General features: G+C 48.5%; 1 protein-coding gene across 11 annotated transcripts in view; it reads left to right on the forward strand.

The window, feature by feature from the left end:
• The window catches only part of RBM25 (RNA binding motif protein 25), a 285,496-nt gene that overhangs the window by 50,349 nt on the left and 209,705 nt on the right, over positions 1-25,442 (forward strand). For 9 of the 11 annotated variants that reach the window (XR_004540227.1, XR_004540229.1, XR_004540228.1 and 6 more), the window contains one exon: positions 15,847-16,017. Coding sequence is in view for 6 of the 11 variants with exons in the window: in XM_033953497.1 (XP_033809388.1) it covers positions 15,847-16,017 (171 nt within the window). In the remaining 5 variants the exon portion in view is untranslated. Of the gene's footprint in view, positions 1-15,846; positions 16,018-25,442 lie in introns of those variants that run through there. The other 2 variants (XM_033953493.1, XM_033953494.1) reach the window with 1 other exon arrangement.

Genomic DNA, 25,442 nt, shown 5'->3' on the forward strand with positions numbered 1-25,442 from the left:
TCAACGGACCCTGCTTCACCTCTGTCGTCAGGTGCTCCTTCATCACTCCATTCCTGCCCGACAGATGATGGTCCTCCTGGGCCACATGGCCTCCACAGTACATGTGCTTCCTCTGGCACGACTCCACCTCAGGACACTTCAATGGACTCTTGCCAACCAATGGTCGCAGACCACGGATCTTCTTTCTCATCCCATCTCTGTGACATCGTCTCTTCAGCAATCTCTTCAATGGTGGTTGAACTCCTCAAATCTTTCCAGGGGTCTACTCTTTCATCTACCCCCTCACTCCATGATCATAACCACGGATGCCTCCCCCTATGCGTGGGGAGCTCACCTAGGAGATCTACGCACCCAGGGACTCTGGACCCCTCAGGAGCGTCAACATCACATCAATTTCCTAGAACTCAGAGCCATGTTCTATGCTCTCAGAGCCTTCCACCACCTTCTCTGCCCTCAGGTTCTTCTCCTGTGCACAGACAATCAAGTCGCCATGTACTACATAAACAAGCAAGGTGGCACCGGATCTCGCCTCCTTTGTCAGGAGGCTCTCCGCATCTGGACCTGGGCCACGGCCCGCAATCTCTTCCTCAAAGCTGTCTATATCCAGGGCGAACAGAACTCCCTGGCCGACAATCTCAGCCGCATTCTTCAACCTCACGAGTGGACTCTGGACCCGTCCACACTCCACTCCATCTTTGCTCGCTGGGGCACTCCGCAGGTGGACCTCTTTGCAGCGCCTCACAACCATCAGCTGCCCCAGTTCTGTTCCAGACTCTTCTCTCCTCATCGTTTGACCCCAGATGCATTCCTGCTCGACTGGACGGATCGGTTCCTCTGTGCCTTTCCTCCACTACTTCTGATGTTGCGGACGTTAGCCAAACTCCGCAGGGACAGGGCCACCATGATTCTCATCGCTCCTCGGTGGCCTCGTCAACACTGGTTCTCCCTCCTGCTTCAGCTCAGCTCCAGGAAGCCCATTCCTCTTCCTGTGTTTCCTACTCTACTTACGCAGCAACGTCAGTCTCTACTGCATCCCAATCTGTCTTCGCTCCACCTGACAGCTTGGTTTCTCTCGGGCTGACCTCTCCAGAGAATCTGTCTCAGCCTGTCCGTCGCATTTTGGATGCCTCCAGGAAACCGGCCACCCTCCAATGTTACCATCAGAAGTGGACCAGGTTCTCCTCTTGGTGTCTGCTGCATCATCACGATCCCACCTCATTAGCGGTGGAAACTGTACTTGACTATTTGCTCTCTCTGTCCGTCGCTGGCCTCAAGTCTACCTCAATCAGAGTCCACCTCAGTGCCATCACTGCGTTTCATGAGCCTATCCACGGAAAACCTCTCACGGCTCATCCACTGGTTTCCCAGTTCATGAGAGGCCTCTTCAATGTCAAACCACCTCTGAAGCCTCCTCCTGTCGTCTGGGACCTGAATGTGGTTTTATCAGCCCTCATGAAACCCCCTTTTGAGCCTCTTGCCACAACTTCGCTCAAACTTCTAACATGGAAGGTGCTTTTCCTCGTTGCCATCACCTCTGCCAGGAGGGTTAGTGAGCTGCATGCACTGGTCGCCGATCCACCGTTCACTGTTTTTCACCATGACAAGGTGGTTCTGCGTACCCATCCTAAATTCCTTCCCAAGGTGGTCTCGGCTTTTCACCTCAACCAGTCCATTGTGTTGCCTGTCTTTTTCCCTAAACCCCACTCTCATTCTGGGGAACAGGCGTTGCACACGCTGGATTGTAAGCGTGCCCTTGCATACTACCTTGACCGTACCAGGGCTCACCGCTCGTCCCCTCAGCTCTTTCTGACCTTCGATCCTAACCGTCTAGGTCGTCCTGTCTCTAAACGGACGCTTTCCAACTGGCCTGCTGCCTGTATTGCGTTCTGTTATGCTCGGGCCGGTCTCTCACTGGAAGGTGCTGTCACGGCCCACAGGGTCAGAGCTATGGCTGCTTCTGTGGCTTTCCTCCGTTCCACGCCCATCGACGAAATCTGCAAGGCTGCCACTTGGTCCTCAGTTCACACGTTCACTACTCATTACTGTCTGGATGCCTTCTCAAGACGGGATGGACACTTCGGCCAATCCGTGTTACAAAATTTATTTTCCTAATGGCCAACCATCCCTCCTCCCTCTCTGTTAGCTTGGAGGTCACCCATGCGTTAAAAATATGCTGCCTGCTTGTCCTGGGATAAAGCACAGTTACTTACCGTAACAGGTGTTATCCAGGGACAGCAGGCAGATATTCTTACGTCCCACCCGCCTCCCCGGGTTGGCTTCTTAGCTGGCTTATCTTAACTGGGGACCACGCACTCCTCCGTCGGGCGGGAAGGCACTCGCGCATGCGCGGTGCGACCAACTAGAACTTTCTAGTTAAAAAGGTCCGTACCGGGGCTCCGTCGGTGACGTCACCCATGCGTTAAGAATATCTGCCTGCTGTCCCTGGATAACACCTGTTACGTTAAGTAACTGTGCTCTCAGGGCCCGTCTGGAAGACCTCTGCGCATGCATGGATGTTGACGTGATGATGTCACTCCCTTCGGCCCTCGCTACATTTTCTGACTTTGTTGCGGCCCTGGATCATTTTTGAGTTGTGCAGGCCTGTCTTTTACGGTTTTGTCATATTGTTGACCATCTGCTAATATCCAGAATAAAGTCCTCTGGTAGCATGGATGGCAGTCAGACGCTATGGGAGTGACTCAGTAAAATGCTGGATGGTTGCTAGAGGTATCTGGAGTCATGCAGACTGTAGTACATCTGACAGTTGATGATGGGTACGTGGCGGTGGATCCAGTTATTGAATATGTCAATCGAGGTGATTCCAAATGTGCTCGATTGGGTTAAGGTCTGGGGAATTCGGAGGCCAGGGAAGTAGAAACATAGAAAGATGACGGTAGAAAAGGGCTATAGCCCATCAAGTCTGCCCACTCTACTGACCCACCCCCTTAAGTCTATGCCCTAATGACCCAATTCCTTAACTTGACCCTCGTAGGGATCCCACATAGGTAGCCCACATAGGTATCCCATTTATTCTTAAAGTCTGGGACGCTGCTGGCCTCGATCACCTGCACTGGAAGCTTGTTCCAATGATCAATCACTCTTTCCGTGAAGAAGTACTTCCTGGTGTCTCCATGAAATTTCCCGCCCTTGAGTTTGAGCAGATGCCCTCTTGTGGCCGAGGGTCCTTTGAGAAAGAAAATATCATCTTCCACCTCGACACGTCCCGTGATGTACTTAAATGTCTCAATCATGTCTCCCCTCTCCCTACGTTCTTCCAGAGTGTAGAGCTGCAATTTGTTCAGTCTCTCTTCGTACGAGAGACCCTTGTGCCCCGAGATTATCCTAGTGACCATCCACTGAACCGATTCAATTCTGAGCACATCTTTACGGTAATGTAGCCTCCAGAATTGCACACAGTATTCCAGATGAAGTCTCACCATGGCTCTGTACAATGGCATTATGACTTCAGGCTTCCGGCTGACGAAACTTGTATTGATACAACCAATCATCTGCCTTGCCTTAAATGAAGCCTTCTCCACTTGATTGGTAGTTTTCATGTCTGCGCTGATGATTACTCCTAAATCTCGTTCTGCTGAAGTCCTAGTTAAAGTTTCTCCATTCAAGGTGTAAGTTCTGCATGGATTTCCGCTTCCGAGGTGCATGACCTTACATTTCTTAGCGTTGAAGTCCAGCTGCCAGGTCGAGGACCAACTTTCCAATGTAAGCAGTTCCTGCGCCATATTATCCTTTAAATTGCATTCACTTACTATATTACATAGTTTGATGTCATCGGCGAATAATGTTATTTTACCTTGAAGCCCTTGAGTCAGATCCCGTATGAATATGTTGAAAAGGAGTAGATCCAGGACTGAGCCCTGCGGCACTCCACTGGTCACCTCCGATGTTTTAGAGAGGGTACCGTTAACCACCACCCTCTGAAGTCTGCCACTTAGCCAATCATTGACCCATGCAGTTAGTGTCCCTCCTAACCCCATCGATGTCATCTTGCTCAGCAACCTGCGGTGTGGGACACTGTCAAAAGCTTTGCTGAAGTCCAGGTACACGACGTCCAAAGACTCTCCCAAGACCAGCCTTCTTGTTACCCAGTCAAAGAAGCTGATGAGATTGGATTGGCAGGACCTACCCTTGGTGAATCCATGTTGGCTTGGATCCCATAGATTCCCCTGATTCAAGATCGTGTCTAATTTACGTTTAATTAGTGTTTCCATGAGTTTACACACTATTGATGTGAGACTCACCGGTCCATAATTCGCAGCCTCTGTCCTGCAACTCTTTTTATGCAGAGGAACAATGTTAGCTGTTTTCCAGTCCAAGGGAACTTTCCCCATACTTAGGGAGAGATTGAAGAGCAGGGGCAACGGTTCCGCCAGGACATCGCTCAACTCTCTGAGTTTTCTTGGGTGCAAATTGTCCGGTCCCATGGTTTTGTTCACCTTGAGTCTTGTCAGTCGCTGTAAATGTCACCTGGTGTGAATTCAAAATTCTGAAACGGGTCTTCCGCGCTTTGCTTTCAGAATTTTGAATTCACATCAGGTGACGTTTACAGCGAACTGACAAGACTCAAGGTGAACAAAGCCATGGGACTGGAAATTCTTGGTCATGCTCTGTGAAGCACTCTCAGACAATTCTGGTGGTATGTCAACATGTATGGGTGCACTTGGCCAGCAAGGAAGGAAAGATACCCATATCAACTGAGTGCCTTCCAGAAGTATCAAGGGACCCAGACCATAATAAGAAAACATTTCTCAGACCATAACACTACTGCCACCAGCCCACCAGCTTGTGTATGTCTGGGTGTTAGTTCTCGGCGGTTTCACGGCTGACACGCCAACATCCATGCATTCGATGGAGCTCAAAGCGTGACTCATTGGAGAAGGCAATCCTCTGACAGTTGGTGCAAGTCCAATGTTGATACTCCTGTGCAAATAGCAGTCTTTTTTGTGATAAACCTTCTTGAGCATTGGTGCAGTCACCAGCCGTCTGCTCCGGAGCCCCATTCACAACAGGATTCACTGCACAGTCGTTTTGGACATAACATCTGGAAGCCCCCTGGTTTGTTTGGACAGTGAGTTGCTTCATGGTTGCATGCCGATCGGTCTGCATCAACTTGCACAGCCAACGTTCACCTCTCTTATCGATGACTCGTGCTGCCTCACAATTACCACGTCGGGTAGTTGAAAAGATTGCATTTGTGCACTCATGGTAGACTTTAACCACAGCAGCCCATGAACAGTTCACAAACTCTGCTGTTTCTGAAATGCTGCCGCTCTTGGCTCAGTAGCCAATGAATATGCCTTTTTCAATATCTGATAAATTGTGCTGTTTTTCCCATGATAGCCACTGTTGCTATATTGGCAACTTGCTGTCATCCCACCTCATATACCCACAAAGTCTGCATGCGACACGTGCATTGGCTGTGTGTCCTTAACATCAGAAGTAGGTGGTGGTCATAATAATGTGACTCAATCGCGTAAATCACTTGTTTATTATTTCCAAAATCACCAGGACTAGGAGGCATACAACGAAGCTACTAAGTAGTAGATTTTTTTTTTTTATTACACATTTAATAATTACAATATCAGATGATACCAGGAAAAAAAGGATTCATACACAAAATTAAGAATAATTAAACATATAAACAAAATTCCTTTCCAAGCCCACAAGCATGGGAAGACATACATTCCAAATTCAACTAAAAAAATAAGAAGAAAATAAAGAATTGGATCTTGATTCATCCTTATGAATCATAAACCAATCCCTACTATTAAGGGACTATTAACATCCTCCAATTTCTCAGTAGTGAAACATATTTAATAAAAGGGAAAATTTATTACTGTTCTCTAGCTAATAAAAATTGTTGCAACTGAATGGGATCGCAAAATACATACTCAATGTCCTGTAATTTAACAAGACATTTACAAGGAAATTTTAGATAGTACGATGCATCGAGAGCTATCACTCTTGTTTTTTATTTTAAAAATTCTTTCCTTCTTAATTGCGTAACTCTCGAGACATCGGGAAACATTCTAACCAAATCTCCACAAAATTTTGTCAATCTATTTTTGAAGTAAAGTTTCATTATTAACATTTTATCTATCTCACTCATACATGTTATTACCATAGTGGACCTACTCTGGATCACATCCTGGCTATCCTCCAAAAACTCTGTCAAATTCACTTCATTTGTGACCAGATGGTCCACCTCCTGTGTTTTCCTTTGCGGCACATAGTAATAATTATTTAGTGGGAAACTTTCCGCATTGGGTAATCCCAGTATTTCTTTAAAATATTTCCTCAACATTATTTCAGGAGACTGTAAATTAGTTACTGGGAAATTAACCAAGTGGAGATTCCTCACTTTATACATATTTTCCATCGTTTCCATTTTAGAATGTAATACCGTAGAATCCTTAACAGCAGATACTGATACAGCTTGAAGTGTATTACTTTGAGTTTCAATCACACTTAGTCTTTTGTCCAGACAACTTATATTGGAGTCCACATTCACAAATTTTTGAGAAACAGTTTGTGAGAAATGCAATGTTTGTTTCACTGTTTCTCTGAGAAACTCTTCAACTCTAGATATACCTAACCACAAATCTTTTAGGGTAATATCTTGTGTTTCCACTGCTGGTGGTTGATCCTCTACTACACTTGAAAATTCAAGTGGTTTAGATATTTCAGTAAAAACTAATTTACTTATCTGAGTAGAGGTTACCCCAAATTCAGTGGAAGTAGCGGAAATCTCTTTCCCACTGTCACTTGATACTGGGTGAAGGGGAGGGGTCCTTTCGAGGGGGCTCACTGATGCACCCGATACAGGAGAAGTCATATTCAGTGGTATTTGTGGAAGATTATTAGCCGGAAATGTCAAATGCCTGTCCATGGGGCCAGACATAGCAGGTATAGAATTTTTAGGTTTAATTTTCCTCTTCCCCATGACAGACAAAATAAGATTTATACGACTTGAGTTCCTGCTCCTCGTTGCTCCAAGGGGCAAGACCTGCGGCCGCAACCGCAGCAGCGGAGTCCAACTTAAGGAAAATTTAGAGACGGACGCCGGTGACGTCAGGGGTCCGTCTCCAATAGTGCCTGCCCGGAGAGTTACAGACAAGCCTCAAACCGCTGCTGCAGGGAACACAGGGCACACACGCACAGCCTCCTCCAGCGTCCCAGGTACAAGTAGTATTTCCAAAATCACCAGGACTAGGAGGCATACAACGAAGCTACTAAGTAGTAGATTTAAAATAAACCTGAGAAAATATTTCTTTATTCAATTTGTAATTAATCTTCGGAATTTGTTGCCGGAGAATGTGGTAAAATCAGTTTTCCTCAGGACAAACAGGCAGCATATTCTCACGTATGGGTGACGTCACCGATGGAGCCCCGGTGCGGACCACTTTAAAATTCAATCACCACTTTAAGACTTTAGAAAGTTCACGATAGCCTGAACTGCGCGAGTGCCTTCCCGCCTGACATAGGTGCGCGGTCCCTCAGTTTCTTAGTTTCTGAGTTTCTGCGGAGCAAATACGCATTTTTCAAAAGCTGTTGAACCGCTTTTCCTTTGTTGCCTTCCCGCTCTCGTGGGTCTGTGACTTTTTTAGTTATATTTCTTTTTTATTTTCTTTATTTTTCCTTTAGTGACTAAAAAAAAAAAAATCAAATACATTTTTCTATTTTCCCTCTCGTGGGTTCGGCCTGGGAGGGCCTCTTTGACCACCTTGTCCTCCAGTTTTGATCTAGCCAAGGCCGTTTTCCTGTTGATACCACGCTTGCAGATGGGTTTTAAAGAGTGCAGTTGCTGTGCTCGGCCCATTTCAGTAACTGACCTGCATCGCTGGTGCCTCCAGTGCTTGAGGCCCAAGCATCAGCCAGAAACCTGCTTCTGTTGTTCTTTGCTTCAGAAAAAGGCCTTGAAGAACCGTCTCATACAGCTGAAGCTCCTTTTCGGCGTCGCAATAGAGGGAGACTTGACACTATTACCGATGTTGACCGGCTAAGGCGACTCAACTACATTCGGCGTCGACAGAACCATTGCCGGTGTTGTAGCTTTCTGTTGATAAGCCAGCTAAGAAGCCTTCCCCTACCCCATCTGGGCCTCAGGTCAAAGCAGCAGTGAGTCAAGTCCTGCCGACATCGAAAAAACCCAGAAAGCACTCCGCTTCGATCTCGGTGAGTGCCTCGACATCGGCCTCCTCATCTCCAGAGCGTAGAGCTGCACCTAGGGTACCGGCAAAAAAAGCCAGCGTTACCGGTACTTACCCTTAAGCAAAAGATAGACAATTTGCTTAAGGAAGAAATGGGTGAGAACATAAGACTTGCCACTGCTGGGTCAGACCAGTGGTCCATCGTGCCCAGAAGTCCGCTCATGCGGCGGCCCCCAGGTCAAAGAACAGTGCTCTAAATGAGTCCAGCCTCACCTGTGCACGTTCCAGTTTAGCAGGAACTTGTCAAACTTTGTCTTGAATCCCTGGAGGGTGTTTTCCCATATAACAGACTCCGGAAGAGCGTTCCAGTTTTCTAACACTCTCTGGGTGAAGAAGAACTTCCTTATGTTTCTACGGAATCTATCCCCTTTCAGCTTTAGAGTGTGCCCTCTCGTTCTCCCTACCTTGGAGAGGGTGAACAATCTGTCTTTATCTGCTAAGTCTATTCCCTTCAGTATTTTGAATATTTCGATCATGTCCCCTCTGTCTCCTCTTTTCAAGGGAGAAGAGGCCCAGTTTCTCCAATCTCTCATTGTACTGCAACTCCTCCAGCCCCTTAACCATTTTAGTCGCTCTTCTCTGGACCCTTTCGAGTAGTACCGTGTCCTTCATGTATGGCAACCAGTGCTGGACGCAGTACTCCAGGTGAGGGTGCACCATGGCCCAGTACAGCGGCATAATAACCTTCTCTGATCTGTTCATGATCCCCTTCTTAATCATTCCTAGCATTCTGTTCGTCCTTTTTGCCACCGCTGTGGCAGACGGCTTCATAGACTTGTCAAGGCTCTCTGTTTCATCCCATCCTGCGGTCTCTACACCTAACAGCTTGGTTCCTTTCAACCTAACTGCCACTTTACAGTTTTCTCAATCCATAGAGGACATTTTAGAGGCTTCTAGGAAGCCTGCCACTAGGCAGTGTTACACCCAGAAATGGACTAGATTCTCTGCTTGGTGTACTATTCATCACAAGGAGCTCCGGGTGCCAGATGGGGGGGGGGGGGGGTAAGTGATGAAGTGATGTGTTCGGGTGGGTGATGGGTACGGGGAGGATGTTGGATCGCGGCAGGGGGGGGGATTCCAGATCACGGGGGGGATGGCAGATCACACGGGGGGTGGCCTTCGTGAGTGGGGGGGAGCAATGCCGGAGGGGGAGGTAGAGCAGTGCCACTGACCTTGTGGTGGGGGGTGGGAACGAATCAAGCGAGTTTCCCTTACTTTCTATGGGGAAACTCGCTTTGATATATGAGTAATTTGGTTTATGAGCATGCTTCTGGAACGAATTATGCTCGTAAACCAAGGTACCACTGTAGTTGGTAATGGAATCCAGCCAGGGCTGTTAATCATGTTTGTGTGCTCTGACCACCATGCTGCTGATCTGTGTTGATGACAATCTCTAGTTTATCCATATTCATGTACAAGTCAGAAGTTACCCATTTCCTAAAGTCACTTCATTGGATTCCCATCCATTTCCAAATACAATTCAAACTCATCTTACTGACCTACAAATGCACTCAATCAGCTGCCCCTCACTATCTCTTTTCACTTATCTCTCTGATTCCCCCCATGAGCTCCTTTCTTCTGGTAAGTCCCTCCTATCTGTGCCCTTCTGTTAAACTGCTAGCTCCAGACTCCGTCCCTTCTGCCTTGCTGCACCATATGCTTGGAACAAGCATATGGTGCAGAAACAGTCTATGAATGTCAAAATCTACAGTACTGCTTGCGTATGCCTTTTTTATCCCAGGACAAGCAGGCAGCATATTCTCTACATGTGGGTGACGTCATCCACGGAGCTCCGTCGCGGACAGCTTCTCAAGCAAACCTGATTGAAGATTTCAAAGTTTGCTAGTGCTGCCCACGCATGTGTGTGTCTTCCTGCTCCACTAGAGGGCGCATCCCCTCCTCGTGGTCTTCAGTTCTTAGTTTTCCGCGGAGCCAGAAAGCCCTGTCTCTCTTCTCTGCGTTCTGCTAAGTGCCTTTCTAGCACTGCGGCTTCTTTGTTTTGTTACGGAAATCGCTGTGCGGTTCGTTGTTTTGTTGCTGACTTGATCATCTCTTTTTTTGTTTTTTGAATTCGGTGACCAGGGGCTCCCGGTTCGCCGTGGCTCCTTGGCCTCGCGTGGCCGCGGCCCTCGATCCCTTATGTCCAGGCCTCTCACCGGGTTTAAGAAGTGCTCCCAGAGCTGTCGGGTTATTTCAATCACAGACCCACACCACTGGTGTATTCTGTGCCTGGATGCAGATCACCCGACGGCTTCCTGCCCTCGTTGTGCCACTCTCTAGCCTCGGGCTCTTCAGCGTCGTAGGGCCAGGATCACGGAACTTTTCACCATGGAGGCTGCTCCTGCTTCGGCCCCAGTCTCGGCCTCAACCTCGGCCTTGGCGTCAGCCTCGAAGACCTCGGCCCCGGGCAAGTCTCCCTCGGCCTCGAGGGCCTCGGCGGCCTCGACCTCGAAGTCCTCGGCTCTGGGTAAGTCTCCTCTTCCTCCTTCAGGTTCAGTTTCGCTGCCGAAGAAGCCTTCCTCGGAGTCTCTGGCCATCCAGGCGGTGAGTGTAGTCCCGCCAGCCTCGACAAGACCTTCCTCCAAGCCCTCCAAGCGTGCTTCCACCATACTGGAATACTCTTCCTCGAGGTCACCCCCAGTGGAACGCACTGTTGCACCTGCCCAGCCTAATATGGTCATGGTGCCGATGTTCAAGGAGGTGTTGAAGGCCATTATCTCTTGGAGCTCTCCTCGGTGTTGGCTCAGCTTGCCCCTACCTCAACCTCACGCATTGCGGACCAGCCTGAGCGTTGCATCGAGGGTTCTCAGGGCGCGGATAGGCGGTTGTGACGTTTGTCCTCGTCGGACTCCTTGCCCCTTCCATCGAGGCACGCATCTCCCTCGAGCCGACCTCGGTTGAGGCACCGGTCGAGGCGTCTTGCGAAGCGGCCCCGGGACTCGCCCCCCCGAGGCAGGGTAGGTCTCCTGGGCCTCGCACTACCAGGACCATTAAAACCTCGGGCCTCACCTTGTCCGACCCGAGTCTGCTGAGGTCGTCTGTCTGGTCGGGGACCCCGCGAGGTTTGTCCTCGGGCTGCAGCTCTCCGGGAAGGTGTCAACGGACCTCGATGGCCCGGACCCCGAGATCCTCCCCTCCTGGGACTTCTAAGCGCAGGCTGTCGTCGACTCCCCCCCGTTCTTTTAGCGGGGCTTCCTCGACGTCCATGTTGGTGGATACAGAAGTGCCGCCACCGCATTCCAGGGAGGCTTCCCCCCTTCTTTTCGGCTGCATTGCGGTCTCGTTTGACCTCTCCCTTGGAGGGGCATTCTGGGAACAAACCCTCTTCCTTTACTAGATTTGTTCAGGATATGGGGAGGGCATTAAATTTGGATCTCCAGTCGGATTCCAAGTATATCAAGGAGTATTTGGAGGAGATGGAACTTCCCTACCCTCCTAGGGAGTCCTTGGGGCTCCCCTTAAATCCGGTATTGCAACAGACTTTCTTTCGCAATTTGGAGACTCCTTATGAGGTCCCGGCCATTCCATCAAAATTGGAGTCTCGGTACTGGACGGTGCCCTGCAAGGGGTTTGAGAAGGCTCAGCTTTTCCACCAGTCCTTGGTGGTTGAGTCTACCCTCAAGAAGTCATACCCGTCCAAGGTGTATGCCGCTGTCCCGCCGGGCCGGGAGGACAGGACTATGGACAAGTTTGGGAGAAGCCTGTATCAAAACTCCATGATGGCGAACAGGGTCCTGAATTACAACTTTACTTTTACGTCCTATCTCAAGTGGTGTGTTAAGTCCCTTCCATCCTTCGAGGACGATTTGCCGGCCAAGCACCGTGCAGAGTTTTGAGGGCTTGTGGATACTTTGTCGCAGCTTCGGCTGTACATGTTCCAGGCCTCCTACTATGCGTTTGAGCTCTCGTCGAGGGTCTTGGCCCTGGCGTGGCTCCACATCGTTGATATGGACCCCAACCTACAGGATCGGTTGGCCAATCTTCCATGCTTGGGGAACGAGCTGTTCGATGATTCTATCTAGGCCGCTACAAAACGCCTCTCCGAACACGAACGCTCCTTTGCTTCCTTGGTTCAGGCTAAGGCGAAGCCCGCTCCGCCCAAGTCCTACAAGCTGCCTCCCCGGCGCTACCTGCAGAAATCGACGCCTGTGTTCTCTCGACTTCCTCCTCGGCGTCTACAGCAGCAGAGGACTCCTCCTAAGCCCCAGACCCCTGCGGCGTCTAAGCCGCCGCCGTCCTTTTGACTGGTCCGGTGGGAGGGGGCTGTCCTCCCCCGCCCTGGCTTTTCACCCTCTGCCTATCGGGGGCCGTCTCGGTGCCTTTTATCAGCGTTGGGCGGAGGTTACTCTTGGGTCCTCTCTGTCATTTGAGAGGGGTATTCTCTCAACCTCCGGGCTTTGCCGCCGGACAGACCTCCAGGAGAGTCTTTTTCTGAAGTAGCACAGCTTCCCTTACTGCTTCAGGAAGCGTGATCCCTCCTTCGCCTGCGGGTGGTGGAGGAAGTTCCCCCTTGTTAGCGGGGCTCCGGAGTTTATTCCCGGTACTTTCTGGTCCCTAAAAAGACCGGGGACCTCCTTCCGATCTTGGATCTGCAGAAGTTGAACAAGTTCCTGGTTCGGGAAAAGTTCCGCATGCTTTCACTTCCCATTTTGTATCCTTTGATGGACGCGGGGAACTGGTTGTGTTCCCTGGACCTGAAGGAAGCCTACACTCACATTCTGATCCACTCGGCTTCCCGGCGGTTTCTCCGCTTTCAGGTGGGGGACCTTCATTTGCAGTATCGTTGGGCTCGCTTCGTCCCCACGGGTCTTTACGAAGTGCCTCGTGGTGGTAGCAGAGGCCTTGCGGTCATAGGGTCTTCAAGTTTTCCCATACCTCGACAATTGGCTTATCAAAGCTCCATCGAGGGAGGGGGTTATTTCAGCGACCCATCAGACTATTCTCTTCCTTCAGCATCTGGGGTTCGAGATAAACTTCCTCAAGTCAAGTTGTGCCCCTCTCGGTCCCTGCAGTTTATCGGGTCTGTGCTGGACACGGTCCACCTCCGATCGTTTTTACCTCTTCCTCAGCAAGCCGCCCTCCTGTGGCTGAGTCAGCTGGTGTCTCAGAGGTTTTCGGTCTCGGCCAGGCAGATGATGATCCTCCTGGGGCACATGGCCTCCACCGTTCACGTCACGCCGTTCGCCAGGTTGCATCTTCGGGTTCCTCAGTTGACTCTGGCGTCTCAGTGGCAACAGGATCGGAATCCCGCTTCTCAGCACATTGCGTGACTCCCTCCTTGAAACGCTCGCTCCGTTGGTGGGCCAACTCTTCCAATCTGTCCAGAGGTTTGCTCTTTCTCATGCTCCCGCATCAGAAGGTTCTGACAACGGACTCCTCGGCGTATGCCTGGGTGGCGCACCTCGATGGCCTTCGGACTCAGGGTCCTTGGTCGAGTGCGGACCGTTGCTGCCACATCAACCTGCTGGAGCCATTTACAACACAGTGGTAGCTTTTCGTCATTTGCTACAGGATCGTGTGGTCCTGGTGCGTACGGGCAACCAGGTGGCAATGTATTATGTGAACAAGCAAAGGGTCACTTTGCAGGGAAGCCCTTCGTCTTGGCAGTGGGCGTTGCGCCACAACATCTTCCTTTGGGCGGTGTATATCCAAGGAGAGCAGAATTGGCTGGCGGACAAATTGAGTCGCCTTCTTCAGCCGCACGAATGGTCGCTCCATTCTTAAATTCTGCGGCAGGTGTTTGTTCGGTGGGGAACTCCACAGATAGATCTGTTCGCTTCGCCCCTCAACCACAAGTTGCCTCATTTCTGCTCAAGGATGTACTCCTCAGATTGTGTCGAGGCGGATGCTTTCCTTCCTTGGACGGGACGGTTCCTATGTGCGTTCCCTCCCTTTCCTCTGATTCTCCGGGTGCTGGTACACCTCAAGTCGATCCACGCCACCATGATCTTGATAGCGCCTCGGTGGCTCCGTCAGCCGAGGTTCTCCCTGCTTCTCCAGCTCAGTGTCAGGGAGCCTCTAGTTCTACCTGTGTTTCCTTCTCTGCTGTTTCAGAGTCGGGGTTCGCTGTTGCATCCCAATCTGCAGTCTCTACACTTAACAGCTTGGTTCCTCTCCACGTGCCTCCCTCCTTAGGTTTCTCTCAGTCGGTGAAGGATGTTCTGGAAGCCTCTAGGAAGAGCTCCACTCGGCAATGCTATTCCCAGAGATGGACCAGATTTGCTGCGTGGTGTGCTGCACGCCGCATGGAGCCGCTCTCTGCCTCCTTGCCTTCTGTGCTGGATTATCTGTTCCACTTGTCTAGCTCTGGCCTCAAATCGACATCTATTCGAGTCCACCTCAGTGCGATTGCTGCCTTTCATCAGCCGCTTGAGGGGAAACCGCTCTCTGTCCATCCGGTGGTTCTTCAGTGTTCTTCCTCCACTCAAGCCCCCCCCCCCCCCCTGGTGGTTTGGGATCTTAATGTGGTTCTGGCTCAATTGATGAAACCTCCGTTTGAACCCATTGATAAGGCTCCTCTGAAGTATCTCACTTGGAAGGTGGTGTTCCTGGTTGCTCTCATGTCTCCCCGTAGAGTCAGTGAGCTGCAAGCTCTGGTTGCGGACCTGCCTTTTACTGTATTTCATCATGATAAGGTGGTCCTGCGTACTCATCCCAAGTTCTTACCCAAGGTGGTTTCGGACTTTCACCTCAACCAATCCATTGTTCTTCCGGTGTTTTTTCCGAAGCCCCATTCTCATCCTGGTGAAGTGGCGCTTCACACTCTTGACTGTAAGAGGGCATTGGCCTTTTACCTGCAACGCACCGAGTCTCATCGGACAGTTCCTCAACTTTTCATCTCTTTTGATCCTAATCGGTTAGGCCATCCTGTTTCCAAGCGCACCTTATCCAACTGGTTGACACTTGTATTTCCTTTTACTACGCTCAGGCTGGTCTCTTGCTGCACGGTCGTGTCACGGGACATAAAGTCCGAGCGATGGCGGTGTCTGTCGCTTTCCTCAGGTCCATGCCTATTGAGGAGATCTGCAAGGCTGCCGCTTGGTCTTTGGTTCATACCTTCACCTCTCACTACTGTTTGGATGCTTTTTCCAGGCGCGACGGCCAGTTTGGCCAGTCGGTTTTGCGTAATCTGTTTTCCTAAATTGCCAACTTTCCCTCCGTCCCTTTTTGGTTAGCTTGGAGGTCATCCTCATGTAGAGAATATGCTGCCTGCTTGTCCTGGGATAAAGCACAGTTACTTACCGTAACAGGTGTTATCCAGGGACAGCAGGCAGGTATTCTCGCAACCCTCCTACCTCCCCGAGGTTGGCTTCTTTGCTAACTATCTGAACTGAAGACCACGAGGAGGAGATGCTCCCTCTAGTGGAGCAGGAAGGCACACGCATGCGTGGGCAGCACTAGCAAACTTTGAAATCTTCAATCAAGTTTGCTTGAGAAGCTGTCCGCGACGGGGCTCCGTGGATGACGTCACCCACATGTAGAGAATATCTGCCTGCTGTCCCTGGATAACACCTGTTACGGTAAGTAACTGTGCTTTTTGTCTGCAGAAATTTGTGAAGTGAAAAGAATAATAATGCATGGGGGGTGTAGTCTAAACTGTAGTCTTTCTCTTTTTCAGGTATTAGTACCTACTAGTGTATCCATGGTTGGAAAGCACCTAGGACCCAGAAAAGAGCATCTAGGTCTTAAAACTAAAGAAAATGATGAAAACAGCGGTCCTACTACAACAGTTTTTGTTGGAAATATTTCTGAGAAGGCCTCGGATATGCTTATCAGGCAGCTTCTAGCAGTAAGTACATTCTGATCTGCAAAACTGCAGTTTGTTTTGGTAGCAGTCCTGATTGTTCTGTTTGTCATTGGACTTCATCTTGACTACTATAAAATAATTCCTATGAAGGATTGTAAGGACTGAATGGCTTTTGTACTTGTTATACTGTGGAGTGACGATGTTCCTAAAATGGACTTTATTAAAAAAGTCAGAGTTCAAAAGTACAATAATATAATCCACTCAAAAAATAAAATAATCCACATGAGAATAAAATAATCCACATAAAAAACCTAAAGGCTTTGGTTTCAAGTAGTGTCTTTATCATGACTCTCCACATATCAGTTTGTTCCACGTATCTACAACCATAGGACTAGGTCCTTTAGGCTTTTTATGTGGATTATTTTATTTTCATGTGGATTATTTTGTCTTTGAGTGGATTATTTTATCTTTGAGTGGATTATATTATTGTACTTTAGAACTTTGACTTTTCTTAATAAAGTTCATTATCCCAGGACAAGCAGGCAGCATATTCTTGACTGATGGGTGACGGCACCGACGGAGCCCCGGTACGGACAATTTTAGAGTGATTGCACTCTAAGAACTTTGAAAGTTCTAGAAGGCCGCACCGCGCACGCGTTGTGCCTTCCCGCCCGACAGAGGCGCGCGGTCCCCAGTTTCTTAGTTTCCGCGGAGCTAAGAAGACGCGTGTTCCAACTACTGTTGGAAAATTTTTTCAAATTTTTCTTGCCTTCCCGCTCGCGCGTTATTTTCTTGTCGTGATTTATTCACCTTATCGTTTCTTTCTTTTAAAAAAAAAAAAGTCCATTTTTTTTTCGACTTTTTTCCGGTCAGCCCCGGCGGGGCCTGTTGGCACCATCGAAGCCTCGGGCTTCGATTTTGCTACGCCCATTTTTCCCTTCATGCCCCCTTCACCGGGTTTTAAGAAGTGTCAGCGGTGTGCACGTCCTATTTCACTTTCCGACCCGCACAAGTGGTGCCTTCAGTGTCTGGGTCCGGACCATAGGGCAGAAACGTGCACCCGCTGCAGTTCTCTCCAAAAGAGAACTCTAAAGAATCGCCAAATTCAACAGCGAATTCTTTTCGGTGCCGCCATGGAAGTTCCCCCGGCATCGACACCGTCATCTTCCTCCAAATCGGCACCGGTGACTTCGACACCGCAAGATCCATCCTCGGTGTCGCACCCTGTAGGTAAGCCGGCTAAGAAGCCATCCCCTACTGTCCTTAGCCCGCCAGTCGAACAAGCAGTGTGCCAAGTCCTGCAGACTGCGCGCCGGCCTCGCAAACGCTCCGCTCCTATTGAAGTCACTGCCTCTTCATCGGCATCGACTTTGCCTGAGCTTCGAGCTGCACCGCAGGTACCGAGCAAGAAAAAAGCGGTACCGGTGCCATCGGGACCGTCTCTGGATGAGAGAATAGCATCCATCCTTCAGGTCCAGCTTAAGGAGCAGTTACAACACTTGCTCCCGGCTCTGCTGACTCCGAGCCTTCCAGTGTCGGTACCTACTGAGCATTCGGTGCCGATCGTCGAACAGCCTGTTTTGTCAGCATCGACGTTGTCGGCACCGCAAAAATCTGTTTCTATGCCTGTTCTCTCGGCGGAACCGAAGTCTCTTCGACGCACTGCTTACTCGACTTCGGAGCCGGTGCCATTCTCTGACACCCGTACTGCTGTACAGTCACCCGGTACGGTGTCCATGAGGTCTGGTAAATCGGTACGCAAAACCAAGCATACCGAACCTTCTACCCCACTTTCTCAGGGCCATCTGTCATCGGTACGGGACCCTGATTTGTGGGATGATTCTGATGACCCCCTCGGTACCGAGGCAGATTATTCCTCGGAGGAGGATGTTACATCAGTGCAGGATCCTGCTGGTAAGCCAGAGCACTCGTCCTTCACCAAGTTTCTTAAGGAGATGTCGAACACCCTTTCCATTCCTCTAGAGCACAGGTGTCAAAGTCGGTCCTCGAGGGCCGGAATCCAGTTGGGTTTTCAGGATTTCCCCAATGAATATGCATGAGATCTATGTGCATGCACTGCTTTCAATGCATATTCATTGGGGAAATCCTGAAAACCCGACTGGATTACGGCCCTCGAGGAGGGACTTTGACACCCCTGCTCTAGAGTCTGACTCTAAAAAATCCAAAGCATTTCTTGATGCTTTGGATTTTGACCAGCCTCCGAAAGAATTTTTAAACTTACCCCTCCATGACATCTTGAGGGAAACTTTTTACAAAAATTTAGAAACTCCTCTCACCGTTCCAGGAGCCCCTAGGAAGCTGGAATCGCTTTACAAGGTGATTCCTATTCCAGGGTTTGACAAACCCCAGCTGCCCCATGAATCTCTGCTGGTGGAGTCCACCCTCAAAAAATCAGCAGGCTCTAGTGTATATGCCTCTGTCCCTCCTGGCAGAGAGGGCAAGGCCATGGATAAATTTGGTAAAAGACTTTACCAAAATGCAATGCTGGCCAACCGTTCAGGTAATTATGCGTTTCACTTCTCTTTTTACCTGAAACATTTGATTCAGCAAGTCTCTTCTTTTCAAAAGTATCTTCCTGACCGTAAGCTTCCTGCGTTCCAACAATGCACTTCCAGTCTCCTACAACTCAGGAAGTTCATGGTCCGGTCCATCTATGATACTTTTGAACTCACATCCCGAGCCACGGCTATGTCTGTAGCGATGAGACGATTGGCATGGCTCCGAGTCTCCGACCTTGATGTGAACCACCAGGACCGCCTTGCCAATGCTCCCTGCCTGGGTGATGAGCTCTTTGGAGAATCTATGGATACCACCACTCAAAAGCTCTCTGCCCATGAGACGAGGTGGGATACTTTGCTGAAAAATAAAAAGAAGCCTCCTCCTCCTCGTCCATTTAGACAGCAGCCATCATATCAGAGGCGGTTTTCTGCTCGGCCAGTTCAGCCTCAACCTCCACAACCTCGGAGGCAGCGGCAACAGCACCAACAAGCACGTCAGCAACAGCCGCCTACCACAAAGCCTGTCACTCAGACTAAGCCGACTCAGCCCTTTTGACTCCCTTCTCCTGGGCATTGCCAGTCTCCCTCCCTCCTGTCCTCTTCCACAGCCCATAGGAGGTCGATTAACCATTTTTCACTCTCGATGGGAGGTAATCACCACCGACCAGTGGGTGCTCTCGATCATAGCCCATGGCTACTCCCTCAATTTTCAGACTCCTCCGCCGTTAGGCCTGCCAAAAGAGTCTGCTTCCAACAAGTCTCAGTCCCTCCTTCTCGCTCAAGAGGTTCAATCCCTCCTTCTTCTCAATGCCATCGAAGAAGTTCCTCAAGATCAGCGAGGTCAGGGTTTTTACTCCCGGTACTTTCTAGTTCCCAAAAAGACCGGAGACCTCAGACCCATCTTAGATCTCAGAGATCTCAACAAATGTTTGGTCAAGGAGAAGTTCAAAATGCGCTCTCTTGCCACCCTCTACCCTCTTCTCGCTCAGGGCGACTGGCTATGCTCTCTCGATCTCAAAGAGGCTTACACACATATTCCTATCCATCTGACGTCCAGGCAATATCTGCGCTTTCTCATCAATCAACATCATTATCAGTACAAAGTGCTACCCTTCGGCCTGGCCTCCTCTCCCAGGGTATTCACCAAATGTCTGATTGTGGTAGCGGCCTATCTCCGCTCTCACAAGTTTCAAGTCTTCCCTTATCTGGACGACTGGTTGATCAAAGCTCATTCCCCTCAGGCAGTTCTGTTTGCCACCAATCAGACCATTCACTTCCTTCGACTATTAGGGTTTGAAATCAATCTACCCAAGTCTCACCTCATTCCGACCCAGCGACTTCAATTTATTGGAGCCGTTCTGGACACTGTTCTGATGAGGGCGTTTCTTCCATCCAACCGCCTTCACGCCATCCTCCATCTCTGTCAGCAGATGTTTCAACAGATTACCATTTCTGCGAATCACATGATGGTGCTATTGGGGCACATGGCTTCGACAGTACATGTCACACCCTTCGCACGTCTCCACCTGCGTACTCCTCAATGGACCTTAGCGAACCAATGGTCCCAAGCGACGGATCCTTGTTCACAACACATATCTGTGACCTCGTCTCTTCGACAGTCGCTTCTTTGGTGGTTGACATCTTCAAATCTATCCAGAGGTCTGCTGTTCCATCTACCTCCTCATCAACTAGTCATCACCACAGATTCCTCCCCCTACGCCTGGGGAGCTCACTTGAACGAATTCCAAACTCAGGGATTTTGGACTGCCCAGGAAAAGAAACACCACATCAATTTCCTGGAACTCCGAGCGATGTTCTATGCCCTCAAGGCATTTCAACATCTTCTCTTTCCTCAAGTACTACTCATTTGGACAGACAATCAAGTTGCAATGTACTACATCAACAAACAGGGAGGAACGGGCTCTCGCCTGTTATGTCAGGAAGTCCAACGGATTTGGTCTTGGGCGACAGCTCGTCACTTATTCCTGAAGGCTGTCTACATTCAAGGGGAACAGAATTCCTTAGCGGACAATCTCAGCAGAATTCTCCAACCTCACGAATGGACTCTCAATCCCTCGACTCTTCAGTCCATTTTCGCTCAATGGGGCACTCCTCAAGTGGACCTTTTTGCAGCTCCCCACAACCATCAGCTGCCCCTGTTTTGCTCCAGACTCTACTCTCCTCACCGTCTGGCGCCCGATGCATTTCTCCTGGATTGGACCAGTCTCTTCCTATATGCTTTTCCCCCTCTACCGCTCATGCTGCGAACACTGTTCAAGCTCAAGAGGGAACAAGCCACCATGATTCTCATCGCTCCACGGTGGCCCAGGCAACATTGGTTCTCCCTTCTACTTCAACTCAGTTTCAGGGAACCCATACCTCTTCCACTGTTTCCTTCTCTGCTTTCTCAGCATCAGCAGACCCTACTGCATCCCAACCTACAGTCTCTGCACCTGACAGCTTGGTATCTCTCGGGCTGACTTCGGCTCACTCACTCCTTTCTCAGCCTGTCCGCTCTATCATTGATGCTTCCAGGAAACCGGCCACGCTCCAGTGTTATCAACAGAAGTGGTCTCGGTTTTCTTCCTGGTGCCTCTTACATCACCATGATCCCATGTCTCTAGCAGTGGGACTGGTGTTGGACTATCTTCTTTCCTTGTCTGACTCTGGTCTTAAATCTACTTCTATCAGAGTTCACATTAGTGCCATTGCTGCCTTTCATGAGCCAATTCATGGAAAACCCCTCTCGGCTCATCCTTTGGTTTCTCGGTTCATGAGGGGCCTTTTCAATGTGAAACCACCTCTCAAGCCTCCTCCTGTGGTCTGGGATCTCAATGTGGTTCTTTCCGCTTTAATGAAGCCTCCTTTTGAACCTTTGGCCACAGCGCATTTCAAGTTTCTTACCTGGAAAGTGGTCTTCCTTATAGCTCTCACTTCTGCCAGGAGGGTCAGTGAACTGCATGCACTAGTGGCCGATCCACCTTTCACTGTTTTTCACCATGATAAGGTGGTTCTCCGTACACACCCCAAATTTCTTCCTAAGGTTGTGTCTGACTTTCATCTTAACCAGTCCATAGTCCTACCTGTATTTTTTCCAAAGCCTCATTCTCATCCAGGTGAACAGGCTTTGCATACCTTGGACTGTAAACGTGCTCTGGCTTACTATCTTGAACGTACTAAGCCCCACAGATCATCTCCTCAACTATTTTTGTCCTTTGATCCTAACAAGTTGGGTCATCCTGTATCTAAACGCACTCTCTCCAATTGGCTTGCTGTTTGCGTTTCTTTCTGTTATGCTCAGTCGGGCCTGACACTGGAAGGTTCTGTCATGGGCCACAAAGTTAGAGCTATGGCAGCGTCTGTAGCTTTCCTCTGATCTACTTCCATTGAGGAAATCTGCAAGGCTGCTACTTGGTCCTCAGTTCACACTTTTACATCACATTATTGTCTGGATGCATTCTCCAGACGGGATGGACACTTCGGCCAATCTGTTTTACAAAATTTATTTTCCTAATGGCCAACCTTCCCTCCATCCCTCTTTTTGTTAGCTTGGAGGTCACCCATCAGTCAAGAATATGCTGCCTGCTTGTCCTGGGATAAAGCACAGTTACTTACCGTAACAGGTGTTATCCAGGGACAGCAGGCAGATATTCTTGCGTCCCTCCCACCTCCCCGGGTTGGCTTCTTAGCTGGCTTATCCTAACTGGGGACCGCGCATCTCTGTCGGGCGGGAAGGCACTCGCGCGTGCGCGGTGCGGCCTTCTAGAACTTTCAAAGTTCTTAGAGTTTAATCACTTTAAAATTGTCCGTACCGGGGCTCCGTTGGTGCCGTCACCCATCAGTCAAGAATATCTGCCTGCTGTCCCTGGATAACACCTGTTACGGTAAGTAACTGTGCTTTTTAGGAACATCGTCACTCCACAGTGTTTTTTACTCTGTGGATTTCCTGAGGTCAATTTTCTTTGCTTTGTTTTGTACCTGTTATAACATTGTTGGATTAGTAGCTGAATGCAATATATATAGTGATTAATCTTTAAGAGCATAAGAAAACTATTCTAAGCTGTAATATTTATCAGGTAATATATCCATTTTCCCTGTTGCTTTAGGACATTGATAAATTAAGAATAATTATTCAGCTCTATTATCATTTTTACTGGCTCAAAAAAATCTGGTAGGAACAGGAGGCAGGATTTGAATTTTGGATGTACAGTCAAACCTCGGTTTGCAAGTGTTTTGCAAGATGAGCAAAACATTGAGCAAACTTTAACTCACGAAATGAGCGTTGACTCGATAAACGAGCACATCACTCCCCAAACCGAGCTGTCGCCACACCACCCCAAGAACCAGAATCTCTCCCCCCCCAGCAACCCACCTTCCAAACCCTTACCTCCAGTGGACACTGGCAAACAGCACGCACCAAACCACGCTGGCACCACCACCTTGCCTATGCCACATCCAGCTTCACCAGAAATAGAAAGTGAAATCAAAAGGGGGTGGAGCTTGGCTGAGGGAATGCTGTGATGCCGGTGGGAGCCAATTCATCTGACTGCAGCTGTTAAGGCATGCTCGAAGGTGAACCATGAAGGAGAGAGTGAAAAATGGAGGGATGGGGAAAGCGAAAAGAGAAAGATGATGGATAGGGAATAAGAAAAGGGAAAGATAGTCTATGGGGATGGAAAGAGAGGGGAGTACAAATGCTGGATCTAGTTGGAGAGGAAAAGAGGGAGAAATGCCGAAACAGTGGGAGAAGTGTTGGACCTCAATAAAACAGAGAGAAGATCCCATATCAACAACGTCCAACGACAGACCAGTAGCCAACATCTCCTTCTTCACCAAACTGATGGAAGGTCTGATCAACGCTGCCCTTACAACTACCTAGATAAATTCTCAATACTTCACGAATACCAGATAGGATTCCGCTCACACCACAGCACCGAAACAAGCTTAGCCATTATAGATCATATCGCACAACTATTCAGCTCAGGGAAAACACATACTAATACTCCAATTCAACCTTAGCAGCACCTTCGACCTGTTGGACCACGACATCCTACTCAGCCATCTAGACGCCATAGGTATCTCGGGCCACGTACTCAACTGCTTTAAAAGCTTTCTTAAAAAACAATCCTACCAAGTCATCAGCGAACAAACCTACTCCCAGCTTGGACCAACCCCTGTAGTGTCCCCCAAGGCTCCCCTATATCCCCCACCCTATTTAACATACCTGTCCTCCCTTGGCCAGGTACTATCCAAACTGAACCTCCAATCATACATCTATGCGGATGACATCACAATCATTGTCCCCATCTCTACACTGTCAACCGAAACCAGACACTTCATCTCATCTATCATCAACCAAGTAGAACAATGGTCAACAAACTCCAAACGAAAAAGACCAAGATATTTATGACCTCCCCCAACAAACAAGCCAACCGAATCGGTTATCAACCTAAATGGAAGAAACTTCCCAATTAACCCTACCATCAAAATCCTAGGAATCACCCTAGATCAGCAACTGACACTCGAAGCCCATACCAATATCTTAATTTAAAAATGCTTCCACTTACTATGGAAACTATGCACGCTAAAACCATACTTCGATTTCACATCATTCAGACTGTTGGTCCAGTCTTTGTTCCTAAGCTCACTGGATTACTGCAATCTAATCTACCTAGGATCTCGCATAAAAACCATCAAGAAACTGAGACTTATCCAAAACATAGCCATGTGACTAATCTTTGGCTTGAAAAAATCCGACCACATCACCCCATATTACAAGAAACTTCACTGGCTACCTATCGAGGCCAGAATAATCTTCAAATTCGGTTGCCTCTGCTTCAAAACTCTTTTCAGTACTGCACCCTACCTCCTGAAAGTTTCAAGTTTATTAAAAAAAATTTTAAACCGCTTAATCAAATTTCTAAGCGGTGTACAATATAAAATTTACATAAAAACAGATTAAAAATCAGGGGTAAACCCAAAACATCTTAATAAAATACAAAAGACAAATGGGCTTACTTCAAAAAATAAGGGGGAAAGGGAAGAACTACAATTGTAAAAGAGAAAGTGAAATAAAAAAGGAACATTACTGTTCACATTTCCTTCTGCTAAAGGATGCAAATTCAAAATATTCCTCAACAGGACACTCTCCTTTCAAGCAGGGATCTGGAACAGCACCTTAAATGACCTAATCCTAAACTCACTAACATACCATTCATTCAGAAAATCACTAAAAATCCACTTATTCGACAAACTATTCTGCTCAACACCTACCTCGTCTTAACACGTTCCTTCCTCCTACCCTATATCGCCCTGTCACATAACTGTCTATTTGCCCCTTCCCAAATCTAACTGATGTTATCTCGCTGTCCTTACAGCACCTCTTGTTGTACACCATCTTGAACTGAAAAGGTATGACAGGATATAAGTAAAGCTATTATTATTATATGGGTTGGGGGTGGGGGAGGAGAGATGTATTTAGTCACTGAAGTTGAGTGCAAGCCTGTTTTGGGGATGTGGAACGAATCATCTGAGTTTCTGTCATTTCCTATGGGGAAACTCGCTTTAATATAAGAGCACTTTGGATTACGAGCATGCTTCTGGAACGAATTATGCTCGCAAACCAAGGTACCACTGTAACTGACTGGGGGTATTAGAGAGCAGGGAGAAGGAGGAGGTGCTGAAAACAGTGATCAGTATCTCTTGCAATGGATTTGCGGGAGCAAGACCCTTGGTTTAGCATATCATCCCTATCTATTGGAAAATATATTATTCAAGGTAAGAACCTAATCTTTTTTTAGTTCAAATAATTTTTGTTGATCTTGTAAAATCAAATTGAGAACCTTAAGACACATGTTAATTGAATATAATAATGTTTCTGTGTTCTGGTCAGATATCTGGTTAAAAATTTCCAAGATACTACAAATTTCAGAACCAAATAGCTTTAAA

The sequence above is a fragment of the Geotrypetes seraphini genome, chromosome 7 (genome assembly GCF_902459505.1).
Source record: "Geotrypetes seraphini chromosome 7, aGeoSer1.1, whole genome shotgun sequence".
NCBI lineage: Eukaryota > Metazoa > Chordata > Amphibia > Gymnophiona > Dermophiidae > Geotrypetes > Geotrypetes seraphini.